We start from the raw sequence: 24,978 nt of genomic DNA on the forward strand, positions 1-24,978 counted from the left end.
GTGTGCTAGGGACGGAAGGGTTAACTGCATTCCCAAGCTGTCCCTGAGTCCCAGGCCCTGTCAAGAGTGGCAGGTTCAGCGGCTCTCTCTCCCCACTGCTAGAAAAATGGACAGAGAATTTCCCCTCCAGACCTGTCTGAGACATTTGGCAACACAAGTATGAGAGAACTGGATTCTAGAATAACCACATAAAGAGCCCTAAAACCAAAGAGGAAGTGGGGCAGTGGCTGAGGCCAGAAAAATGGTCATCATCTGTGGGCCGTCTCAGTGGGCATCCACTGGATCTGGTGGGATCCGTGTGGGAGGGGTGGGATGGCAGGGGTTCTTCCTCCTGGTTCTGGGGCAGATGCCAGAACCAGAATCCAAGTCGGAGATGATTGGCTCTGGGAAATGAGGAGGGAGCAGTAAAGATACACACACCACAGATGTGTCCTGGGCTTTCTATTGTCATTGCCAAGACACTGGATGAGAAGAGGAAGCCCAGAATTCATGGAGCTCCTCTTTGCAAATGTGAATCTAACAGACTTTTTAGTTTTCATCCAGATGTGGGCACTGTGTACATATGGCCTGATGGTCTTCCATACCTCTTGTAAACCATCTATGTATTGACTCTTTGTTGAGCTGGAATTAGAGACTATCATGTGCTTGTAATGCTTGTTAAAACAACTACATTTTTGACACAGCCAGAAGTAGTGAGTGTTGCCAAACTTACTTTCAGCATGAATTTCTGAGTCATGTTCTGATCTGATCCCTGAAACAAACCCCCTTGGGGCCTTTGGCAAGTTGCTTAATCTTGGAAGGCCTCAGTTTCCTACTCTGTAAAGTGAGATGGGCTTGGATCTGGAAAAATCCTTCCCAACTCTTAACATTGTATGATTTTATGACTGGATGCAACTTTTTAAATTATGCCATCATCAGTGATATATAAGAAAATTTTAACTGCTTTCTGGTGCTAAGTTCAAAAATAATAATAATGAAGCTCAATCCATTTGATTACCAGGGCATATTTCAATTCTCACATTAAGATTTTGGTGGTAGGAACAGATTTGCTTTCTGAGTGCTTCCCAAGGGCTGATGTCAGTCTCCCCTAGCAGGCCCCCAGGGAGGGCATCTGCAGTGAGCCAAGAGACCCACTACAATGGAGGGGTGGGTGAGGTCCTTCTGGAACCAGGACTTTTTTTTCTGATAAGAGAACTTCCTGTATACACAGACGTTTTGTCATTAGCTCATCCACAACCTCAGTGATTGCCATAAATGAATGTGTCTGCAGAATGCACACAAACCAAAAAGACAGAGAGAGACAGACGGAAAAGAAAAGGTTTTCCTCAACCAAACGTTTACAAGCTTGAGTTGGCTTTTGGGGAGTCACCTCATGCCCTCACCCCGCTTTGGTCTTGCAGTCTGGCAAGTTCTCTGGCAGTTCTCCGGCACCACTGAGCCAACTACAGGGCCTGAGCTACGCTGAGGATGCCGCTGAGCATGAGAACATGAAGGCCGTGCTGAAAACTTCATCCCCCATTGTTGAGGACGCCACCCCAGTGCTGGGTGTCCGCACACGCAGCCGAGCGAGCCGAGGTAACTGTGCTGGGCGGGGCGGGTCTTCCCAGTTAGGCACCCCGTGGGGGTCTGGTCCCCATCAGAGGGTACAGCTTATGGTGCCCAGGCAGTGGCTGCTAAGGGCCATCAACTCCCCTGGGCTCCCAGTGCTGACGTAATCACATGCTTTCCTTCACTCATCCCTTTGTGACCCACCTTCAATCGCTTCATCTCAGAAACAAGCAAACGCTCTCAAAAATGTAACGTACGAGGTCAGACAATTAAATTCGTGAACTTGTCCTTGAAAAAGTGCTACATACCTCATTGCTCAAGCAATTTTGGAACTCTTTTTCTGGAATGGCCATCAGAGCTGTTGTCATATTACACTTGATGTTCTGAAGGCCATCAAAGTGTCTTCCTTTCAATATTTCCTTTATCTTTGGGTAAAGAAAGAAGTCATTAGGGGGCCAGATTAGGTGAGTAGGGAGGGTGTTCTAATACAGTTATTTGTTTACTGGCTAAAAATTCCCTCACAGACAGTGCCGTGTGAGCTGGTGCATTGTTGTGATGCAAGAGCCATGAATTGTTGGCAAAAAGTTCAGGTTGTCTAACTTTTTCACACAGCCTTTTCAGCGCTTCCAAATAGTAAACTTGGTTAACTGTTTGTCCAGTTGGTACCAATTCATAATGAATAATCCCTCTGATGTCAAAGAAAGGTTAGCAACATCGTTGCAACAAGTTCTCGAACTTAATTGTTAGATCTCGTAATTCATACAAAAGGAATTATACTGTGAATGAATCTCATGGGGTGAAGCCGGTATCAGCAAGTTGCAGCCCCCAGGCCAAATTCAGCCGGCTACTTACTTTTCTACATAAGGTCTGGTTGGAACACAGATATATTTCTTCTTTGTGTACCATCTGTGGTGCTTTTGCACTGCAGTGGCAGATTTGTAGTGGTGACAGAGATGGCAGAGACGACAGAGCCTCAAGTTTTTACTACCTGACTCTGTAGAGAAAAAGGTTGCCATGCCGTCCCTTCTTAGACATATATGACAATTAGAAAATATTACTTCCTACTGTCTATAAAAGGCCTCAATTTCTCAGTAATGTGGAGAAGTGACAGGAGAGAAAGTATGTAAACAAGAATATCAGAGAAGAAAGTGGGTAAGGTCAGAAGGTGAAGAAATACTATCATTAAATGCTGAGCAGTAGAGACAATCAGTCTAGATGAAGCATAAAACAAGAATAAGAATAAAATAAAACAGCTTTGCAATGTTACAGGGTGTGAGGAAAGGAATCACTTGTATTCTGTCGTACCCAAAAAGGCCTAAGACATCCCAGGCACGAGTCTCTCTGTGCCCGGCAGCTCTTGTAGGATCTGTGTGCTAGACTGAGCGAGGACACCAGGAAGACCCAGGAGAGCATTAATGCCTGCTCTGTGGTGACCCAGCCATCAGGAACCTTGAGCCTTGAGCGCGATACAAGGATATCGCAATGCAAGTCATTTTGGGACAGGGAGTCCAGTATCTCTACTGGAACATAACAGGTTGTGCTCATTTAAAAAGAGAAAACAGACAGCTGTTCTTGACTGGAAAGGACCAAGGTTAAAACATGTTGCTGGGTTTGTACAGTATGGGTTCCTTTTTAGAATGAGGTCATGAGGAAATGACCTCATCACAAAACTGAGTTTGACAATCCTGGACATACAGAAAGCTGTTCCTTTTCAGCATCTCCTGACATGTTACAGGAAAGCTGTTCAGTTTTTCTGCACATTCAGAGACTTCTTCCAGAAGAAGTGGTGTGTAGTAGGGAGTGGCAAGCCACACTCCTCTTACAACAACTACAAAAAAAAAAAATGACAAAAGCTTTCTTTTAAGAGAGATCGGAGAACTGTGAAAGGGAAGAGGACCACACAAACTAGAATTCTAGGTGAGTTGAGAGTGCTTTTGTAGCAGTATTTGCCATGTCTGGGCACAGGCTGAGCATTAGATTTGCCCTGGGCAGAGCAACTCTAATAGAAAAGAGAAACCAGCAGAACTTCTAATAGCCATGTGAGCTGCCATAAGAGACTGGGATCTAGAGGAGCTCTAACTGCAGCCAGGTTTCTCCAGGAGACTTTTACTAAGTGCTGGACAGCATGGGGAGAGGACGCTGGGCCAGAAAGGCTGGAGGAAGCATCCTGCAGTCTTGAAGTTCTGAGGAAACTAAGACAGGCTAGAGTAAGCACCTTCAGCAAAGGCATACAGGTATGTGTTAGGTTGGTACAAAAGTAATTGCGGTTTTTGCAATTCTTTTCCACCTTTTAAACCTCAATTACTTTTGCACCAACCTAATAAAGACAGAGGTGGGCTGATTCTCAACTATTTGGCCCCAGCCCTGCTCAGTGTTTCACTGTGTCTGCCTCACAGAAAAGAGTGAAGCCCGTGGGGGGAGGGGTGGGGGGCGGAAATGTTAGTACATTCTCCTCATTCTTTTATACGTAAAGTCCAGTGCATAGTCAAAATTACAAATGAACTAAGAGAAGAATGTGACGATGTGGCTGACAAGAGAAAATTAGACAATAGCCACAGACCCACAGGTGATCCAGATGTTGAAATTTGCAGTCAAGTTTTAACCATTGTAAATGTTAAAGAGAGTAAAGGAAAAGATAGACCAATTGATTAAAAGGTGGGTAATTTCAACGGAAAATTGAAGTTTATAAAAAAGGATCAAATGGACATTCTGGAACTGCAAAAGAAAATATCTGAAATAAAGAACTCATTGGATGGGTTTAACAGCAGATTGGTCCCAGCAAGAGAGGATTGGTGAATTTAAAAAACAGGTTAATAGAGAATGTACAAACTGAAACAAATCCAAGAATAAATATAAAGAAAAACATACCTTGGCATTACATAGGCTAACTGCTCAAACCCAAAGATAAGATATAATCTTTAAAACAGCCAGAGAGAAAAGATACTTTCTAAGGATCAGCAGTAAGAATAATGGCTTACTGTTAACAGAAACGATGTATGGGAGTCAGAAGAAAATAGAATGACATCTTTAAACTGCCAATAAGAAAAGCTTCTAACCTAGAAGTCTCTACCTAGGACAATCCTTTCAGAACAAAAAGCAAAGTTGTATTACATTAAAACAATATACTATCTATTTTGATATTATTTTCCTGTTAGACAATTTATTTCGGTTATATTATTAAGAAAAATTAGTGTTTTCTTTCAAACTACATACTTTGAAAACTGAAGTCAAAATAAAGTAACATGGCGCTGTCTTAGTTTATAATGCTTTATCCCCTCCACCGTATCTCAGTATATATAAATATCTCGCTAATATTTGGGAGACTGTGGTAAGCCCAGTGGCCCTTGGGGGTCTGTAAAAGATATGGGCAGTGTTCCCTGATGACTGCATATGAGTGCAAAAGTCCCAGAAAGAGAAACATACATGACCAGGAAGAATGGGCATAAACAGTAATCAGGCAGTGAGGACAGTGACCAAGGAGAGAGGAAATGAGGTTACGAGGGAATGACCTCGTCACAAAACAATTTGACAGTCCTGGACCTATGACAAGATGCTCCTTTTAAGCATCTCCTGACCCGTTACCGTGAAAGCAGATCCCTCGGGAGGTATCAGATGGGAAGTACAGGTCATTCTCAGCGGGAAGAGCAGGTGATGTCTTCATTTCTTGCCCAGTGCTCTGAAAATATACTATGAGCAAATACAATTGATTGAGCTTGGTGTATTTTTGGAAGGATAGTTTGACATTTCAAAATGAGACAGCCTTATAAACCAATAGGTAAAATGGAAAACAATCAATTGTTGGGTGAAACACAATTGCACTGTTGATTGCTCCACTCTGAGGACGCTGTTGTTCAGAGGCTCTGCAGAGTCCCTCTCTGAAAGCTGTGCCACTCTGAGGCCTCTTACCTCAAATTAGAACACCTGGACCATCCTGGGAATGCAGAAAAATTCAGCAGCAATTTCAAATATTTCTGAGAGGCACTTATATTTAAAGGCTTTTGTGATGGTGGAAAACAAAAGTCTACTGATAGAAGCAAGCAGATCAAGTTCCCTTGGGTATAAGCAAAGTACAATTTGCTATTTGTGTCTATGTCAGTATTGTTGATGTGCCGCCAAAACATTTGTTTAGAACGACGTCAACGACGACAACAAAAACACCTTGTCAACAGAAAACCTCAGTGTCTTAGAGCCACAGGCCTCAAATACATGCAGGTGATGAAGCACCTGGAATCCTGGTCCTCCTTTCACAGTGTGAATTATTTATGTGTATAATTCAGTCATATGAATTTTACTAGCAGAAATTATGACAAAATTATAGCATGCTACATATTTGCAATAAATTTTCAACCATAAACACATGTGCATGAAAATCAATCTACTGAACTGCAATCAGATATTCCCAACTATTTCCACAATATCCAAACAGCACAACAACTTTTGAAAATTGGTATGGGAGAAGAACCCAAATTTTATAAATGTACATTTATTAACATTTTTCCCCCTGTGATTTGGGAAAATCTGGTTGTTCTTCAGCTGGACCTTAGTCAGTCTCAGGGTACCTCTGTGTTCCATTTGGCATAGAGTTTGAGAACACTCATCTACAGCTTTTGAAGTTGTTTGTTACAAAACGAAGTACAGGTAGAGGAAATTCACAATTTTGGTCACATTGTACATCTTCTTATGGAAGCATATTTCCCGTCTTATAGATTTCACAAGGATGTTGATTGATCACAAAGGCATAGTTCTTGATATATTAAAATAGCATTAATTTCTAACTATTTAACATGACGTGAGAACGCATGTTTTTGTGGTACTTTCTGCTTGCTTATCTATAGGCAGACGCTTCTCTGCCAGACTCGGACTGTCTTCAGGTATAGTTATTAATAAGTGTATTTTGCTAGTCAGGGAGCAATGTACTGAAGAGAATTTAGGTCAACTCCCCCTTAGCTGGTTGTAAAGGGCAGATAATCTGTTATGATATATAAAGGCTAGATAATCCAAAGATAAACTATGTTTCAAAACCCACTGGTTGTTATCTGACTGAGTGAGAAGTTGGGGTTAGTTAAAATTCAGCAGGCACATACAACCAGGGATCGAGGGCTAAGGGAACAAATGTCTCTGGACGTTGCTGGATGTACATCACCGTGTGGCATGGGAGGTCTGCCCTGCCCTGATCACAGGACCTGGCAGGTGGAGGCAACACATCCAGGCATCGAAAGTTAAAGGACAACGAGAGACAAGAACACAGCCGTGGTATAAGGTAGTATGACAAAAGTACCCGAAGTGCGGGTATGTGGGAGTTCAGAGCCGGGAGGGTAGTGGTCACAGGTCACCGTGGTGTCCCTGTAGTGGGAACTGGTGAGCAATCCGGATCTGTTAGGCTCAAGCTTACTGTTCTGATTCGTTGCTGACAGCACTCTGCTGCTGGACGAGCAGTGCTGGGTATTTTCTTTGGTGTTGTCCTTTCTGAGTACGTTGCACTCTCTGGTTGTTTAATGCTTCAGGATCCACTAGTTCATGGACTATGGGAACTGATGACTCGCCTAACGTCACAGATGATGCAGCCGATGAGATCATGGACCGCATCGTCAAATCGGCCACCCAAGTGCCCAGTCAGCGAGTGGTGCCTCGGGAGAGGAAACGCTCCCGGGCCAACCGAAAATCTCGTAAGTGCCTTTGAGCTGGCGTGAGAAACTCACCCCACAGGGACCTGCCTTCCAGTTCTGTATGCCCCAGGAGAGGCAGAGACTCAGAGGCAGGCTCCAGTGAATTGCCAGTGGTGCCTGGAGGGCCCACCTGTGCTCGTCAACAAAAGATTTCATGTTTAACGATCAGCATCGGCCATTGTGGAGGAGGGATGCTGCAACCATCCCTGTCCAATGTATTGGTCGTTTCTGGCCTGGCCTCCCTCAATTCACACTTTGTCCCCAGGAAGGTCTGAAAAGCCCTTACATGTGTCTGGTGTGCAGGGGTGGGCGCAAGGGGGCCCATTGCCAAGTACTGCCCTTGATGCTTCGCTAGAGGCTGTGTTTCTGCCCCTCACCTAGCATCAGGGGCCACTTTCTGGGCAGGAGACGGTTCCTCAACCATGGCTGCACATTGGAACCTTCTGTAACGTTTACAAAATTCCAAGTGCCTGGGCTGTACCCAGCCTGACTACTTCAGAGCCTCTGAGGCTCTGCCCCTGTCCCTTGGGTGATTGGTGGCATTAGGAGGTGGGCTCTCCCTCTATTGGGTGCATCCCCTGCCACATGCCCTCCATTTTTCAAATGGAAAACTATCATTCAGGGGGACTGGCTTTTTACATCTTCAAGAATATGTTTGTGGGCTCCAGCATCAATATCTAAGGCCTTTATATTTATTTTTTCCAACATTTTGCTATTTCCTGATGCTGCTGGGAAATCGTTGCCGGTCTTTTAGCGTACCCATATAAGAACTTGGCTAAGGACTTGATACTCAAAGTTGGTCCTCAGACAATATGGGCATCTCCTATAGGCTGGTTAGAAATGCATACATATTCAGGGGCCCACCTCAGGGCGACTGATTCAGAGTCTGCATTTAATAAGATTTCCTGGTGACTCACATGCACAATAAAGTGGAGCAGCACTGGCGTGTGAGGCCACGAGTGGAATCACAGGGTCCTCAGGTTTGTACATCTTTCATGGCAAACTCTTCTCCAAGAGGTGGGTGTAATCCACACTCTCTCCACACTGAGAGCTGAATCTCAGTTACTCCAGGCTGAGGCAACACTTCCCTTTTTGCCTGAAGGGGGTAGAATAGTATTTTCTTGTAGTTTTAACTGACTTTTTCCAGCATACTAGAAGGTTGAACCTCTTGCCATTTGCATCTCTTCTTTTGTGGATGCTTTGTCCATATCGTTTGCCTATTTTTTCTTGCTATTTTTCATGATAAGAAATCGATTTCTTAAAGTAACTTTTTAAATGAAACTTCTGAAGTCTTTTGGAGGTCTTAAGTAGGTTATCTTCAATATTTGCTGTTTCTTTTCCTCCTATTAATTATTTCAGTAAACTAGTAACCAAATGGCAGAAACTTGTACCAGTTCACTTCTGAACTGGTACCAGTTCACTGCTGCAAAGGGCAACCTCATTGCAAGGAGTGGAGGTGCTCCTTCCACTGGGAAGAGCTGGGAAAAGCATGGCGGCGTGAGGGGTGTTGGTCGGACCAACGGAGATGGGTAGAGAAAGGATGCCAGGCCAGGGAGTGCCCTCACAGAGGTGGGCAAGGTTGGGCCAGGGACCTCAGAAAAAGAGACTGCATGAGACAGTGGCCTGGCCAGTCCCCGCCGGGTAATTGTTCTTCCCACAGGTTACACGTCCGTGTTGGCAAAGAGTATTGGCCTGCCCTCTGGTCTAGAGAGAACCAGATTCTTAGAGAGACACATAATGTCACTGGGGGGAACAGTAATCCAGTCATAATTAATTTTCTTCTTCAATCTGGCCAGAGAGATATTTTGCCTGTTTGTTGTTGACATAAAATAATTTCCTTTGGTATTGTTTCCATTCCAATCTTATGCAAAACAGCCGTATATTCTTTTTATTTAGCCAAACACATTTTATCCTGTGATGCAGTTACTACAACAAACACAGCACTGGATGTGTGTAAATGTTTATCTGTAACAGGTTTAATTTATTAGTAATGGCACCATCAACAGAAATTTAAGATGGAGGAAGTTACTTTGGTTTCCATTATAATGGGGTGATAAACTCCAGCTTTTCACAAGAGGTTAAAGGAATAAGAAAAAAAAAAAATTGCAAAATCAATGTGAAGTTTCCCTTTTGGGCCTCACTCTGAAACAATGCTGTACTTGATTTGATTGTTCAGTGGTGGTGATGAGGCAAGTAGATAATGAATAAGCAACATATTTGGGCTATAACTCATTTGGCTAAGGACAATAATAGTCCAGCTTTCGCAGGAAACAGAACCCATCCCATAACCTAGAAATTTATGACCTGCAAGCCACTTGAGAATCCTCCGAGATAATTAAATGTCTGCTTTCGTGTTTGATGCTGGTGGCCAGGCCTACACAAGCCAAATGTCCTGTGAAAGCCTGAAATATGGGGCCACACTGAGGGCCTCTTTATTGGTTCGCAGGTTCTCATGGCTCCGTTGTGCGCTTTTCCAGCTGGTGCCATCAGGGTGTCATTAAGTAAAATGTTTTGGACTGTCCAGTTGATTTCTATCCTATGAAATGGTTGATCCAATGCACCTCATGTGCTACCCCAGATACTAGCCAAGGCTCTCCACCTGGCTGGCGCATCTGACCAACACAGAGTGTTCTTAGAGTTGGTTTTTTTTTTGTTTGTTTGTTTCCTTATTTTGTCTTTTCATCAGATTGGGACAGGTATTTTGTCCAGGAGCTTTTGTTCTCTTAGGCCCTCTGGATATTGGCCTTCCCTAGATAACCCTGAAGCTGACTGGCATGTGAGGTATCCTATGGGTGTGACTCTGCAGGATGGGCCACGTGGCTAGGGTGGAGAGGGGCCCCTTCCCCTGTGTCCTTTGCTCTCGCACCCATCTTGGGTAGAGGGTCTCCGCCCAGCTGGCTGCCTGCATGTGGCCACTAGCCCAGAAGATTACAGAGCAGTGTGGGGATAAGGGACTCACAGTCTGCTTTTTGTCTTTCCCGAGGGAGCCCAGGTCTTGTCACAGGTGAGAGAGGCAGGCTGCCCCTTCTCCTGCTGCCTTTCCCTCTGAGTGCGATCTGGGCCCCACCTGAGACATGATCACGGAGTTTTGGGCTCAGGGCTATATTTCTATAAAGATGTGATCGCTTAGATGTGACCTACAAGTAATTGACCAGTTTCTTAGCTCATTAGGATCCTAAGGTTGGTCACCATTTCAAGAACAGTGTCTCAGTGGGCAGAGCCAGAAGTCCGGTTCCAGGGCCTGCTAGGAAAGGAACGCAGGACTCTGATTTGATTTCACGCGCAGACTCTCATCCTTTCATATCATGACTTCCTCCTCAATGTGTCTCTCGTGAAGTTTCCACATTCCTCTCAAAGGGCATGTGGCATGATTTACGTTGATTTAACTAAAAATCTAATTTTATTTCTCTTACAGAATATTGAGGTATGTAGCCATGCTATCTGTTAAGTAAAATTTCATGGAGAAAGAGTATGATTGCCTCTGAAAAATTATTGAATCTGTTTTGAAGAAAACAGGACTTATGCCTCACAAAATATTAGATTCAGCCCTGGTGCTGAGCAGTAAACAGCTTAGTTCAGTTGTCACTCTAGTTTTCCAAAATGACATTTGAAATCACCCAGGAATTTCCCCACTAATTCCATTAAAAAAATTTCCCTGCATTTTATTTAAATAGGTTTCCCTTTCTTACTGTGCACCAATTTTATATTTATATAAAATTTATATTTATAGGGCAAGCTAACGGTGGCAGTAGGCCAGAGGTTAATGCTCTTAGAATACAGTAAAATAAGATGTTAATGGAAAGAACTCAAGTTTCTCGATCAAACTTTTGTGTTCTCAACAACAGCGTCCTCACTGTTTACTCGGCACATAATTATTCTTAGAGCTCATTAAAACTAGACTAATCCCGCCTTTAAAGACAGCTGGGGGCCCATCCATGTGTATAGGACACAGGATAGGAAAATAATAAAACAAGTCCACGAGAGAATCAAAAGTCTCAGGTCCAGAGTCACTACGTTTTAGAGGGTGACTCGAGGGCTGGTGCCAATTGGGAGAAGTGCACCATCAGTGTCCCCTAGGCTGCAGGAATAGAGGGAACAGAACAGGATGGAGCTGACAGTGGCTCTCTAAGGGACATACTTTAAGCCTATAGTAGGTTTCCAGACTTTTTCCCTTGGAAAGGAAGATGGGTAAGTGAGGAAGGCATTTGTAGCCTTTGTTTTGCATTGGGAGGGTCTTGGAGGCAGGGGTGGGTGGACACAGGAAAGGGACTTGGAAGGGCAGAGGTGTGGGGGGAGCGGTGGTGTGGAGCATGATTTGAGTCTGGGAACTGGGGAGAGACATGAGGCCCATACCAGAGCAGGTGCTGTCAGAATTGAAACCCCCAATCATCAGGGTCCCAAAAGCGAGTGCAAAACAAAACAGGGATGTACAAGCCTTGCTTCTGAGCCCATGGAGGTCGGCGCAGCCCCAGACACCAGGGCAGAGCCAGGCCAGAGGCCAAAGCTCTGACGTGGCAGGAAACCCAGGCAGAAGCCTCGGGGATAGAGAGGTGATGCAGGAAAAATTTGGAAGTGTTTCACTGCACTGAATGGCTTTCTGGTTGCTTCATTTTCCGACCATTCACCCTTCCATACTGAGAACCAGCACATTGAAAGAGGAGACTGGCTTGGGTCTTCTCCACCACATCTGTCTGTGTGCTAGGTACCCATTTGACCCAGAGTAAAGGTTCAAGAGGAATAAGTAAAAAGAAGAATCTGAGAATTTGTCTTTTCTCCTGAGAGCCTAGCTTTTCCTGCGTCTCAGTCAGGGACCGCAAACCTGGCTGGCCACCTGAATCTCCTGGGAAGGTTAAAATGCAGCGTGTGGGTCTCTCATGAGACCTTTGCTTTGTGTGTCTGAGCTGAGTCTAAGAAGGCAAGTGTAAATCAACCATATTTGAGAATCTTGGCTTGTTAGTGTAGTGCCAAGTTTAATTTTTTAATTTTTTAATTTTGAAAGGATTTATACTTAACAAGAAAGTAGCAAAAATCGCAAAGAGTTGCCTTATGTCCTTCAGCTTCCCCCAATGTTCACACCTTGCATAGTATAGGACAATTTATCAAAACTAAGAAATTAACATTAGTATAATGCTATTAACGGAACTATAGGCTTGTTTCCGATTTCACCAGTTTTTCCATTTTCTGTTCCACAGCTCTACCCAGGATCCCACATTGCACTCTTTTGTCTCCTCATATCTGGGGAGGACAGTTCATGACCTTGACGCTGTTGTAAAGTACTAGTCAGTTATTTTGTAGAATGCCTGTCAATGTGGGAAACTTCTGCTTTTAATGGCCAGGATTTTATGTGTTAAAAAAAAAAAAGATGGAGGTAGACATGAGAAAAAGAACTCAGATGGTCAAATAATTTACATTGACCAAAAACCAAAACCAAAACCAAAAATAAAACCCTACAGAAAGTCTGACATCGGATCACTAAGAACTAGACATCTTAAAACAATTTCCTACATTTAAGTCCAAAGAGGCATGACTGGACCTGACATTTTCCCCAACTCTACCGACAGGCCCCTCAAGGAACAAGGAGTCTATCAATGGACAATTTTGAATAGTTGCAGAGCCAATTAGCTCCCAACCACAAGACATATATGTAAGACGCCTTGGAGTTCTGATATTAGACCCTGTCATCCTCGACGTACTGCTCTCGGTATACTCAGTAGAAGATCTCTAGAATCTTAGGGATTGAAAAAAAAAACAACTTATTGCTATTGTTTGATGTTACATGCAAAAACAGGGGGAAACATCTGTCAGTGAGCCAAAGGTGAAGGAGCACAAATGGATTTCTGTCCCATGGAAGTAGAAGTCGGTACATTTCCCATCGATGCGAAAGGTGGTTAGAACATGTCCTGTCAGGCTTTGGCAGGGCAGCGCTGTTTCCAGGGTGGGCTATGAGTTAAACATTCTGGCTCCAGTCTTTCTCTACCGCTTACTGTGTGTGCTTGGGCCAGGGACTCAGTCTATGCCAATCTATGCCACTTACTGGGGGAGAGAACAGTACCCATCTCATAGGGTTTCCACAAAGATTAACTGAAATAATCATGTTCCTGCTCAGCAAATGGTGGCCACCCTTGTCATTATTCTCAGGTTCAACCCAGCAAAGAGTCATCTGAGAGCAGATTGAAGGATTAAAATTTTTTTCGATTCTGGGGGGGTTGGGAGGGAGAGAAAAAGAACTTAGGTTCTGTCTCTGAGTCTCCAGACACCTCTGCGCTGCATGTTGACACAGTGGCGCCCCTGTGTCAGATCCTACTGCTGTCATTGCTGCACCGTGAGAGCTGTCACAAGTGCCTGGGGCATAGCGTGGCTGCCGGTGCCAGCAAAGTGACCCACAGCGTCTATAGAGGAGCTGCGAGGCAGACAGGGATAAACATTTCCACAGTCTGTTCTCTGTTAAGCAGCTGCGGGGAGGGGAGGCCGTCGCATGTGACAGGCTGGGGAGCTCCAGCCAGAGCATTCAAGCGGGAAGTAGGAATGGGGAGTGGAGAGGCGCCCAGACATTATCTTATCAGATGTAAGCCAGTCTCCCCCACCCTACTCGAGAAATCCCCTATGTGATGGAAGACTTGTTTCTATTGTACAAGTCCCACGTCCTGGCAGCCCCCATTTGCTGGTCCCCTCATTCTCTTATGTCCCCAGCCCTTGATTGCTTTCCAAAGTGAGAGCCAACTGCCTGTCTTGGACAGGGTCTGCTGTCTCCTCACACAGTGTCCCTGTCAACCCCCTGCCTCCCTGACTGCAATACTTGGCTCAGGTAGAGGCTCAAGGAACGTTTGCTGAATGAACGAGTGAACTGCTGAGCAGACAGATGGATGAACGGACACCCAAAGAGGCCCTTTCCATGCATGATTTGCACTGGGGTACAAAACTGATTATAATTGATTACCTTCATTTTACACCTTCTCTCAAGTGGTAACTTGAATTAACCTTGACTTTTTAACAAAGGAAGTATTCAAATTCTTAAAGCTTTTGGGGGGCTAATATATTTATTTGGTTTATTATGAGGCTATTATATTTATAATTAGAGAGAGTTTATCTGAATTGTCATGAAGGCCCACAGAAAGTAGGATTCCGTGGATGAGACAGATTGTTCTGTGGAGACCCATTTTTCAGGGACACAACGGGCGCGCAAAGGGACCTAAGCCTGTACTTGCTTTTTCCTGCAGCAGACAACACATGAGCCCATGCAGAAGGGGTGTAGGAAGGTCCCACAGGGCCTGGCATATCCAAACTTCGGGTAGACCATGATGCCAAGGACACAGCCTGTGTGTAGTCAGGCAGTTAGGCCCATGAAGCTTTGTTCTGTTCTCTGAGCCTGTCCCAGAGAGGCTGGTCCGATGCCCATATTTATTAGAAAACGATTACTTGGCTTATAAGGTGCCAGGGTCCTTATTGAATTATTTACATGACCAGGATACTACAGTTACAGGACTAAAGCAAATGAGTGACCAGAAGTGTTAAAGAAGAGTTTTAAATGCCCTCATGGGTAAAAAATGCCTACCAGTTCATGGAGTCTTCTGTCCTCATTTGGCCAGGCATGTATACCCACAGGCACAAAGATTATGGTTCATAGACACACATGTCCATGCCACCTTCTGCGGCTAATGAAATTAGGATGCCCAGTGCAGCGTGGACGTCTTCAGGCAGAATTTTGCATCTTGGATAAGAGGTCTTAGCAATCCTTGTCAAGAATGAGAAATATTTTTATCTTATTTTCTGCCATTAAAGTTATTATCTGTCTTTAACAAATACTTGAAGGAGTGCTTAAAGGACATAAAGGGTTATTACAAACTAGTATTTTTATTGCTGCCCCATAGAACGAATTCCATTACTCAATTAAATGCAGTCTGCCTTCAGCCAAGGTTCTGGAGCCAAACATTTTGTCTGGATGAGTTAGACACTCAGTCTGGAGCCCAAGGGGCTGGGGTGGATGGAGTGAGCTAGTGCAGGAGCAGCTGCAGATGGACAGCTCAGGGGCCCAGAGCTAGGCTTGGAAATACAGTAGTGTGTGTTGGTGGTATGATTTGAGGCTACCCCTCACCACAGATCTTTGTGTCTCTATAAAAACCCACGCTTGATGTCTGTGAGCCTTCCAGAAATGTGTTGATTCTTCGAGTGAAATGCTGAGCACACACTAGGTTCTCCATAAAGTATTTGTTGATGGATTAGATGTTGGCACCTGTTCAAAGTGCTGATTCCTGGGAGAGAAGAAACCTCTTATTAATAGCTATTAGCCCCTGTTCATTCTCCTATGGGCATGCATCTTTCAGATTCTTTGTCCACAGGTTAAGTGGGCTTTTGCCCAGGGGATGATGGGGAGACATGGAATATGGGGTATTTATTGCCTGCAGACATATGAGGTGGGGCCCTGACCTCTGGGCAGGCCTCAGAGGGTAACACCCGCACCCCCAGTCACAGAGGGGATGCAGGGAATTGGGTCTGGCAAGGGAAGACGGGAAGACACTAAGGGTGAGCTTTGCTTTCTCCCCATTCTAACCGGCTACTCAGGCTGATTAAAGATCTAGAATGAAAGGTAGATTTGTAACACATCTTTTCTGAAAATAGAACAAATACCCCAAACTTTGTATGACCTGACATACAGAGTAGACCAAATACAATTTATAAATTAAGGGAAATGTAATTAGGCAATCTTTTAAATGAAAGGCCTTTTGTTAGAAGCGACAATTATCTTCCCGTTCACCCTTATCCAGCCTTTATTTGTTGACATCAAAACTGGTCAACACTGAACAATGGGAACACCCACAATGCCAAGCTACACACACGCCAATTCACCTGCCAGTTGTAAGCACCAGAGATATGTTATTGGTTCTTCTTGAGCCTTGTGTGTTTCACAGAGAATATCTATCAAATCCACCCAGAAGTTTGGCAGTTTGCTTCTTGGCATCCAGTCTGTAAGGAATCACTGGTTATTTTCTCTAGAGGCCCTTTGATGAGTTGAGGCTAAGACTCATGCTGCTCACAGAGAGACTCATCCTGATTGCTGCCCCTTGCACTGGGTTCTCTTAACACCTTGCTCTGTGGGGCCATGGGTTCTTTGGTGTGTCCCCAGCATTGCTGCTGCTCCTGCAGATTTGTGGGTTTGTCTGCATCATTGGAACTCGCATTTTCCAGCTCTGATCCACTCCTTATGCTGGTCGGAGGCTGAGCTCTCAACATGCCATCTGAATTATGACAGTTTGCAACCATTTCTCAGAAACCTTGTAAGGATGGGACTTTCCTCCCTTCTTTCCTCTTCTAAGCCACACCTCCCGACTCCTCTACTTGGCTGTCCAGGTCAGCGCCTGTGCCATCTTCAGGTCAGCCTCTTGCAGTCCCAAGGTTTTTCCTGTCCTGGCAGATAGATGGCCAGAGCACTTCAGCAGGAGCAGGATGGGGCCAAACAAGGCTTCCCCTGGGAATCCTTGGGAGAAGGGGGCGCTGAAGGACAGACTGCCATATACCCGGCTGCTAATATCTCCTTCTCTTCTCATCCCTTTAACTGACCTGCTGCTGCTGTAGTGCGAAGGACCCTGAAGAGTGGCCTGACCCCAGAAGAAGCCAGAGCCCTGGGCCTGGTGGGCACCTCAGAGTTGCAGCTGTGAAACCCGTGGGTGCCCGAAGAAGTGTGCCTGAGCAGAGTGCATGCTCCTGCTGGATGGAACCCCTCCAGTGAGGGGCAAGAAGACTCTCCATTAACATCTGAACGTTCTGAAAGGGAGTGCCCTTTTCTCTGGGTCACGGTGGCATGCTGTGTTGTCCGCTGTGCACTGACATGGATCTCTCGGAGTCTCCCTCATGAACTTTCTTCATTGTGTCAGCCGTGTTTCTCTCGTTTTCTTGACACCTGGTTTAGTAGTTCCAAAGTGTGGCACCTTTTCTGTGCAAGGAACAGCCCTTTTCAGGAGCAAATCACTTCTGTCACAGTTCCTGTGGTCATATGAGGCAATTTGATTAGATTCACAGACTGGGTCTCTCCCCAACACCAAAATATCCAGATGTAAACTCCAAAATTGTACACAAAAGAAAGCACAGATTGTTTACGAGTTGTGGATTTTAGATGTACTAAATGTTTATATGAATTCATAAATGTACACCATGTTTCAAATACTAAATAAATAAAGTTTAATGTCATAACCAGAAACTTTTATTCTCTTGGGTGTAGGACCTTAAACAGCTCCACAGGCTTGCCTCTTTCTGAATCAGCAAAACGGCTCAGAATCCTCAGAAAGACACTGGCTCAGAATGGTCTTCAGGCCTTTTGGGTTTCGTCTTTTGTTGACAGAATGAGAAGCCCTGACATTGTGCCCTTTGTAACTCCTCATTAATTAGGCATCAGGTTTTGTTATAGGATGTGTTAGCAATAACCTGCCCCACGTGCTTTGTTTTGCTCCATTGTGGTGTTGAAGCAAAAATTAGAGTAGCATTTTTAAAAAATCAACTTTTCTGCAGCTCACTCTCTTACCTCCTATGTGAAAATTCATTTTCTCAAAAAATTTACTAAGTCATTTGTTTACAGAGAATGACAAATGTAGAGGTCATGAGTCGCAAAGGTGTCCCCCGCAGGATGCACCGTGAGAGGCCGTGATCAACCTCAGAGCCAGGCTGAGGGGCTGGTACCCAAGTGGTAGCTGAGCCCTCCACAGAAATGCCGTGGTCCAGGGTTGCATGGCTCTCCATGAAGAACCTCTGCCTTCAAAAACAGGGAAAGGTAAACCACTGCAGCGAGTATTTTAGGGGTTGAAAGATCATTGGGACACTAATTCTACCTTTGCCTTACTTTCAAAACCTCTGTAACTCTGCATTCCTAAATCTGGGTATATGTGATTGATAGATGAGATGCAGTGGTGTTGCCTGAAGAGCCAAAGATCATATGTTCACCCCTCAGGCCTCTGTGACTGTGTCCCCCCTCTTCTGCATCCCCACTAACTGAGCAACAGGGAGCTCTTTCCAGCAACCATTTGTCAAGTAATACGTGATGAGCGTGAGTACCCCAGCGAGCCTGGAACCGGCAAGAGTTAGGTCTGTATGTTACAGACAATGGAGTTGATTTAATCACTGTATTGAAAAGGATACATAGGTATTAATGTTTATTTCCTTATGGTTCTAAATAATGTGTAATATTCTGCAGATGGTTTAGTGGTCTGTGTGTATTTATTTGCCTTGGCACTGAATATCGACATGGAATAGCTGTATCACTGGGAATCGTGATGTACAAACAAAAGGAAGATGCATTTTTGTTGCACCAGTTAATGAACAAATACTTTGACGCCCTTACAGGGGCCCCTGGGTGTTCTGCTGAGAGTTATTGCTTTAGAGTAAAAGGTCACATTTGGAAGGAAGTGACTGGATACATCTGATATTTATTTTAAGGATTAAAAAAATTCTCAGCCGAAGCAAGCAAACTAATCTCTTGGTTGCAGCTAAGTAGAGGGTCTCTTTTTCTTGGGAACTTGGTTTAGTAGTTTTTAATGAAACTGAAAGATTTTTTCCTATTGCTCGTTGCCTCGCTGCTAGCTGCCACTACTGCCACTAGCTTGGGCTTCCTGTATTAGCGTTTATTTAGGAGGTTAAGTTTCTCTAAAAAACCTTTGAGAACCATGAAAGTGAATGGTACCTTACACCTGTGAGATGCTGTTGCTAACCTTGCTGTTATCATCCTAGATATTCTTGTGCGTAAGTCTTAATCTGGGTTGAAATTACCAAACTGCCTGCAAAGAAAGGCAAACACTTTTCTCTTAAAGATGTCTGGAATTTGAGTTTCTTTGGCTTCTTAAGGTTTTTCTATTTTAGAAATAAGTTAGGGATTTGGGGATGGAGGGAAGGGTGCACATGGCCTTGGAGGGCTGAAGACCGCGTTTTGTTTTCTTCCAAGTCCATTGACACAGTGCAGGGAGGAACATAGGGGCCGGAAGTCAGGAGACCTGGTTTCTGGGCTCCTACCCTGGTGGCCACCTTATCGTCCCCGGCTCCCAAATCCACCTTTTCTGTGTTCATGGTCCTGGGATGGTATGTCACCACATACCATTGTAGTAGGCTAAATAATGGCTACCCAAAGAGAGCAGGTCCTAATTGCAGGAACTTGTAAATGTGATAAAGAAGGGTCTTTGCAGATCCTGGATTACCTAGGTGTGTCCTGATAAGAGAGAGGCAGAGGGAGATTTGATACATACAAAACAAGAGGAGTTATGACGACGAGGCAGAGACTGGGAAGAGGCAAGGGACGAATTATCCCCTAGCGCTTCTGTAGAGAGTGAGTCCCCATGGACCTCTTGATAATGGCCCAATGAAACTGATGTTGAACTTCCGGCTTCCAGAACTATAAGAGAATACATTTCAGTTGTTTTTAAGCCACGAAGTTTGTGGTAGTGTCTTATGACAGCTTTAGGAAATTAATACAGTGCCAATCACAGATATGCGCTGAAGGCCTGTTATGGAGGTGACCCTGTGCCAGGGGCTGGGGTTCAGCTGGGAAAAGATGAGTCATGGTCCTTACCCTTAGGGAGCTTACCTGGGGACGATGAGAGGTGGTCATCAACTAAAATTAAAATTTAATCAACTACTGTGCAACTATTTATACATTTTGTCAGAGAAGTAAAAATAAATACCCAGTAGCCTAGGATAGGGGATGAAATGTCTTTGCAATTGCAGTGAAAGTACAGGATATTCAAATGCCCATCAATGGTGTCCAAAAAAGTAGCCGATGGGGTGGAAAAATCATTTGTTTGCAATTCATGGAGGGAAAAATGGGCTTTCTGAATGATTTGTAAAATAGTTCAAATATTTATTGAAGGCATCTGTGTGGACACTTGTTATGTATTGTGTTATATAATCCTTAGAGCCACTCTGCATTTTCCTTTTACGTATGAAGAAACAGGGTGAGAGATGCCGAGTAACTTCCTCCAAGGACAGAAGATCGGAGGAAATATATCCTGGTTTGTCACACTAGTTCCTGGTTACTTTTTGGTCTTTTAGAATCCATAAGATGTTCTGTTAGTTGGATAATCATCTATGCTTCTGGACCCAAACATGTACTACCACCTGAACCAGGAGTCGGGCTGGTGTGTGGGAGGCCAGACAATTCCACCTTGACCAAACCGAAATCCTGGAAGGCATCTGTGTGGACACTTGTTATGTGTCCTGGAGGCCTGGTTGTGTACAAGGTGGCAGCGCCATCTAAATTCCTTTTGATAAGGGTTGACAATCATGCACACATTTTTCATTCATGATTAATAATTGGCAATCCATCCACCTACCCACCCACCCATCCTTCTACATCCGGCACAAGTAGGAAAGATTCAGAAGTTCAAAGGCATCTATTGTGACTTTATGATGGAATGATTCCCACTTTGGTGAATGGATAAGGTGAGAAGTCATTAAGATTGCTGATACTCAGCTGAAGGAGGGCCAACCCATTATATTCTCTTAAGGGGCACTATTTAATTATTGTCTTGAAAAGGAATATTTAAGGTCCACCTGAAGAAGGGCAAATTTATGATTTGGGGAATTGGTAGTTTAGACACGATTTTAGCTATTGACGTAGTGGAAATTGTTCCTAGCTACCGTGTTATCAACAATGATTTGTTTCCAGACGTATTGTAATTCGGAAGTACAGCTTTCCATGTACAGGAACATTGAATAGTCTGGCTAATTAGAAGCAACAGCTGAGAATGAAAACTGGCACATTCTGACCATCACTGAGGAAGGACTGTGACACCAGTCCATCAATCATGTAGGCTCAGTGGGTGCTGGACCTACGCCACCTCCAGGGCTCCAAGCCACAGGCTCCCTGCTTGTGGCTGGTAGAGCAGGAAGAGGTATACCTGTGCGGTCTCCATGTCGGCAGAGACTGAAGCACACTCACCTCATCTCCCAGTGCAGGGGCTAGACAACAGGCTTCTATTTAACACATTTTCTTCTGTTCGTTTTGATAGAATCCACAGGTTATCTGATTTAGGTGGAAATGTGAGGAAGTGGGTTTGATCAAACAGGAAAGATATCCCATAGAGGACCTGCGCAGGATATTACAGATACGGCATTAAATCAACCAAAGGGTGAGTAGGGCACCCTCTGTTCCTCTGTGTTAGCAGCAGGTTTTCCTGGACTCTGCGAAGCCACTGCAGTACTTGGACTATTCAGCTGACCGAGCTACGCAGACAGAGGCCCTGGCTTCTGGTCTTTCAGAAATAAACCAGAAAGCTCATTTCACCTTAGAGTGCCCCTACCCCCTAATAAGCATCTGCCTAGAAATGCTTTTAAACCTGCTGTGCTCTCTGGGAGTGGGTTCTACTTAGGGACAGATACTTCGGGGCTGGGTGGTGGGCTGGGAAAATAAAGCAGTCACCTTTTCAAAAAAAAAACCCCAACCAACCAACCAACCAACCAACCAACCAACCAACCAACCAAACAAAACACTTGAATTGTGTGCTCGATGGAATAATTATATTTTTGTAAACTTCCACTTTCAAATAAGAAGAGCTGGGTGCCAGGGGAAGCTTTGGCAGCTGCTTTATACAGTCCCTGAAAAAGAGGGTCTTTGATGATATGCTGATTTAGACAAGGTCATTTTTACTGGAACTCAGCACACAGCAGCTGGTGGTAAACCTGGCTACAGAATGAGAGCAATTCAATCAATGTCAGAGCCCTTTCTTGGTTTAAAAGATGAGGTGTGAGATTGGAAGTGATGGGGAATAAAGGAGCCCATTCTCCGCTCAACCCATCCTCAGAAATGCAATCTCAATGGAAGGAAATGGGTTCTAATCCAGCAGCCCCTTTCAGCAGGTATGAACAAATAACTTGTTTCTTTTTGGAAGAAAAACTGTCCTGCAATTAGAAAATTGTGAAAATGTAGACAACTTTCTAAATCAACATGTATATTGAAGTTCACTGTTGGGTTAAACTTTATAAGCTTGTTTATGAACAAATGTTAAGACTTTTTTTTTTTTTTTTTACATGACAATGTAGGGGTAATTTTTTATTATATAACCGTTGTAAAATCCAGGGCCTTCAATAGCCCAGTCTCAGTACTTTGGTAAAACAAAATTTGGGATTTGTCTTGTGCTTGATGGGATTCTTCCTGTTTTTAATTGATGTTGTAATGTTGAAGGTGATTTCCCATTTTTGAATGGCCTAAAATATGAGTTGTGAAAACATTAAGGCCACAGCAGTCTGTTTGAGAATCAACTATTTAAAGGAAAATAGTTTTTCTTATGAAGTTGTCCAATAAGCCTACATTCTAGAATCCCAGCACTGTTCCAGGACCTGGGGTCATGGGCTAGACACGCGTGGGAGGTGTGCCTCAGGAAGCACACGGCACTGAAACGCAGACGAAGAACAATCTGTATCTCCACCTCTGTCCTAAGGGATGACCTTGTTTACAACTAAAGTTTCAAGTGTAAAGTTGGGAACTGGAGACTCGGTAACGGTAAGCTGCTTTTCCATCTTATTAATCTTGTCCTAATAGTTTGTCCCTCACTTGCAGATTTTGCTCGAGGGATGATATCACTCTCTCTGTTAGTCTTAAACGATTCTTTTTTTTTTTTTTTAAGATTTTATATTGGGGGAAGGGAAACAGGACTTTACTGGGGGAACAGTGTACTTCCAGGATTTTTTTTTTTCCAAGTCAAGTTGTTGTCCTTTCTTAGTTGTGGAGGGCACAGCTCAGCTCCAGGTCCAGTTGCCGTTGTTAGTTGCAGGTGGCGCAGCCCACCATCCCTTGCAGGAGTCAAACCGGCAACCTTGTGGTTGAGAGCCCACTGGCCCATGTGGGAATCGAACCGGCAGCCTTCGGAGTTAGGAGCACGGAGCTCCAACCACCTGAGTCACCGAGCCGGCCCCTTGAACAATTCTGAGGGCTGTTTGTGTCCCTGTCCCTGGTTGGTTTACAAGGTACGTATTCTCTGCCAGTCTTTTATGCTGCGGAGAAAGAGAAAGCTAACTTGGTCTCCAGAGGAATAGCAGGTAATTTGAGAAATGACATTTCTTGAGTGTCTCCAGTGATCCTTTCTGAGCTCAGGAAGGTGTTCTCAAAGCCAGCCCCCCTGCCCCCTGCGGGGGTGGAGGGGGGGGAGGGGGTAGAGGAGATGAGCTGCTATAAGGTGCAGAAAACCTGCTCCTTCTGTCCTCTCAGTTTTCCGCCCTGGAGACCGTGCAGCGGCCTGGTGGCTGAGCTGCTTTAGGGCCTTGGGCCACATGCAGCAAAGCCCAGGCTCCAAGCAGCCCAGATGACGGCCCTTACTGCGGTTGCAGTGGCAGGCTGACTCGTCCTGGCTTTCCCTGGACACCAGGAGTTGTAAAACGAATTCGTTAAGTAGGAAAGGATGCTCTTAGAAAAAAAATGGAATCTTAAATCAGGTCAATGTCCCTGTTCTTTGTTGAGTGTTGCACGGTGTAAAAGGGCTTTGCAGCGAGTTATTCTGAGAATGGTAATGAGAAAACATGCCCCGGATGATCTGAGAGACGCTGCCCAACAGAACTTTCTGTGGTGATGGGTATGTTCTTTACTTGCACAACTCAGTGTGGTCGCCACTAGACATGTGATTCCCCAACACTTGAAGTGACTAGACTGAGGAGAATTTTAAATTGAAGTTTCAATTGGTACCTGTGGTTAGTCACCACTGTATAGGATAGCACAGGTCTGAGAGACCACACCTTTGTATGTACTTTGTTGCTGTTTATTCATTTTACATACAGGTTTTTATGTATAATTTGCATATGAAGTTGCATTGTAATGCCATTTACTCCATCAAGAACTTAAAATAGTGTCTAAGAAAGTCTGTCCACCCCCTGCCTATGCTGTGTTCTGACCTGGGAATTCTACACGTGGGAATTCTTGTCCTCCAAGGAGAATTCTGATTGATGTCTGGTGCTCTCACATAGGCACTGTTCTCTCCCACGGCATGCGGTGATTTATTCTCATTTTGTGATTCCAGCACGGCATCTTCCTTGGGCAGTTCATTTACAGTAGAGCCTACTGCCATTTTAATTGCTTTAGTTGGAACATCAAGCTCATGAGTTTTTTCCCTGTGTAACCCACTCAACCTACATATTGTCTGAAGTCTTTCACCAGGAGTGCTCCCTTCCTCCTTCAGCAGGGTGTGACCGGGGCACTCACACAGGGCCCCACACTCAGAAGAGCTTCATATTTCGTTCAATGCTCTCCTGTCATTATCTTGTAGTTCTTAATCTGATCTTTGAACTTGTGTTTTTTAAGTGAAGTCTGATGAGGCAAAGGAGCATACACAGGCGATATGGACGATATGTGTGTCCTGTTCCTTACGGCCCGTTCACTTACAGCCTTCATGACGCCTGAGCACAGAATTCCAGTGGGCCCATCACATGAGCGTTCCGAGATTCACAGTACAAGGTAAGCGTGTTATGAATGAAACTGAGTGAGGGCCCCCAAAGGCCTTGCTTTCTATTTGAATCAGACTTGATTTGAATGCAAAAAGAAGTTCATGGCATTCTAAGCATGAATGACCATGGAACCCTAACATATCCTTTCCTACTCATGTCACTTTCCTGTCTTAGCCAACCTTTTATGCTGAAAATGATGGCATAGCAGAAAACGAAAATATATAGAGCTCATAGTTTTTCAGTCCTTCCTATTAATCAGTAAGCTGAGAGTGCTGATAGAATGTGTACGTATCAAGACGTGAAATAAAAGTTGAACTCGTTTTGTTCAGTGTTTCCACGGTTATGGTAAGAACGCATGCAT

General features: G+C 44.4%; 1 protein-coding gene across 23 annotated transcripts in view; it reads left to right on the forward strand.

Annotated features, from left to right (window-relative positions):
* The window catches only part of FHOD3 (formin homology 2 domain containing 3), a 434,191-nt gene extending 416,785 nt beyond the window's left edge, over window positions 1-17,406 (forward strand). For 22 of the 23 annotated variants that reach the window (XM_074340102.2, XM_074340103.2, XM_074340106.2 and 19 more), the window contains 3 exons: window positions 1,401-1,575; window positions 7,053-7,214; window positions 16,785-17,406. In XM_074340102.2, the coding sequence (XP_074196203.2) occupies window positions 1,401-1,575; window positions 7,053-7,214; window positions 16,785-16,867 (420 nt within the window). In that variant the 3' untranslated portion in view covers window positions 16,868-17,406. The remainder of the gene's footprint in view (window positions 1-1,400; window positions 1,576-7,052; window positions 7,215-16,784) is intronic. The other variant, XM_074340122.2, reaches the window with a different exon arrangement.
* The last annotated feature ends 7,572 nt before the right edge of the window (window positions 17,407-24,978 follow it).

Source organism: Rhinolophus sinicus, chromosome 4 (assembly GCF_057876585.1).
Source record: "Rhinolophus sinicus isolate RSI-liver-muscle chromosome 4, RSI-T2T, whole genome shotgun sequence".
NCBI classification, from domain to species: domain Eukaryota; kingdom Metazoa; phylum Chordata; class Mammalia; order Chiroptera; family Rhinolophidae; genus Rhinolophus; species Rhinolophus sinicus.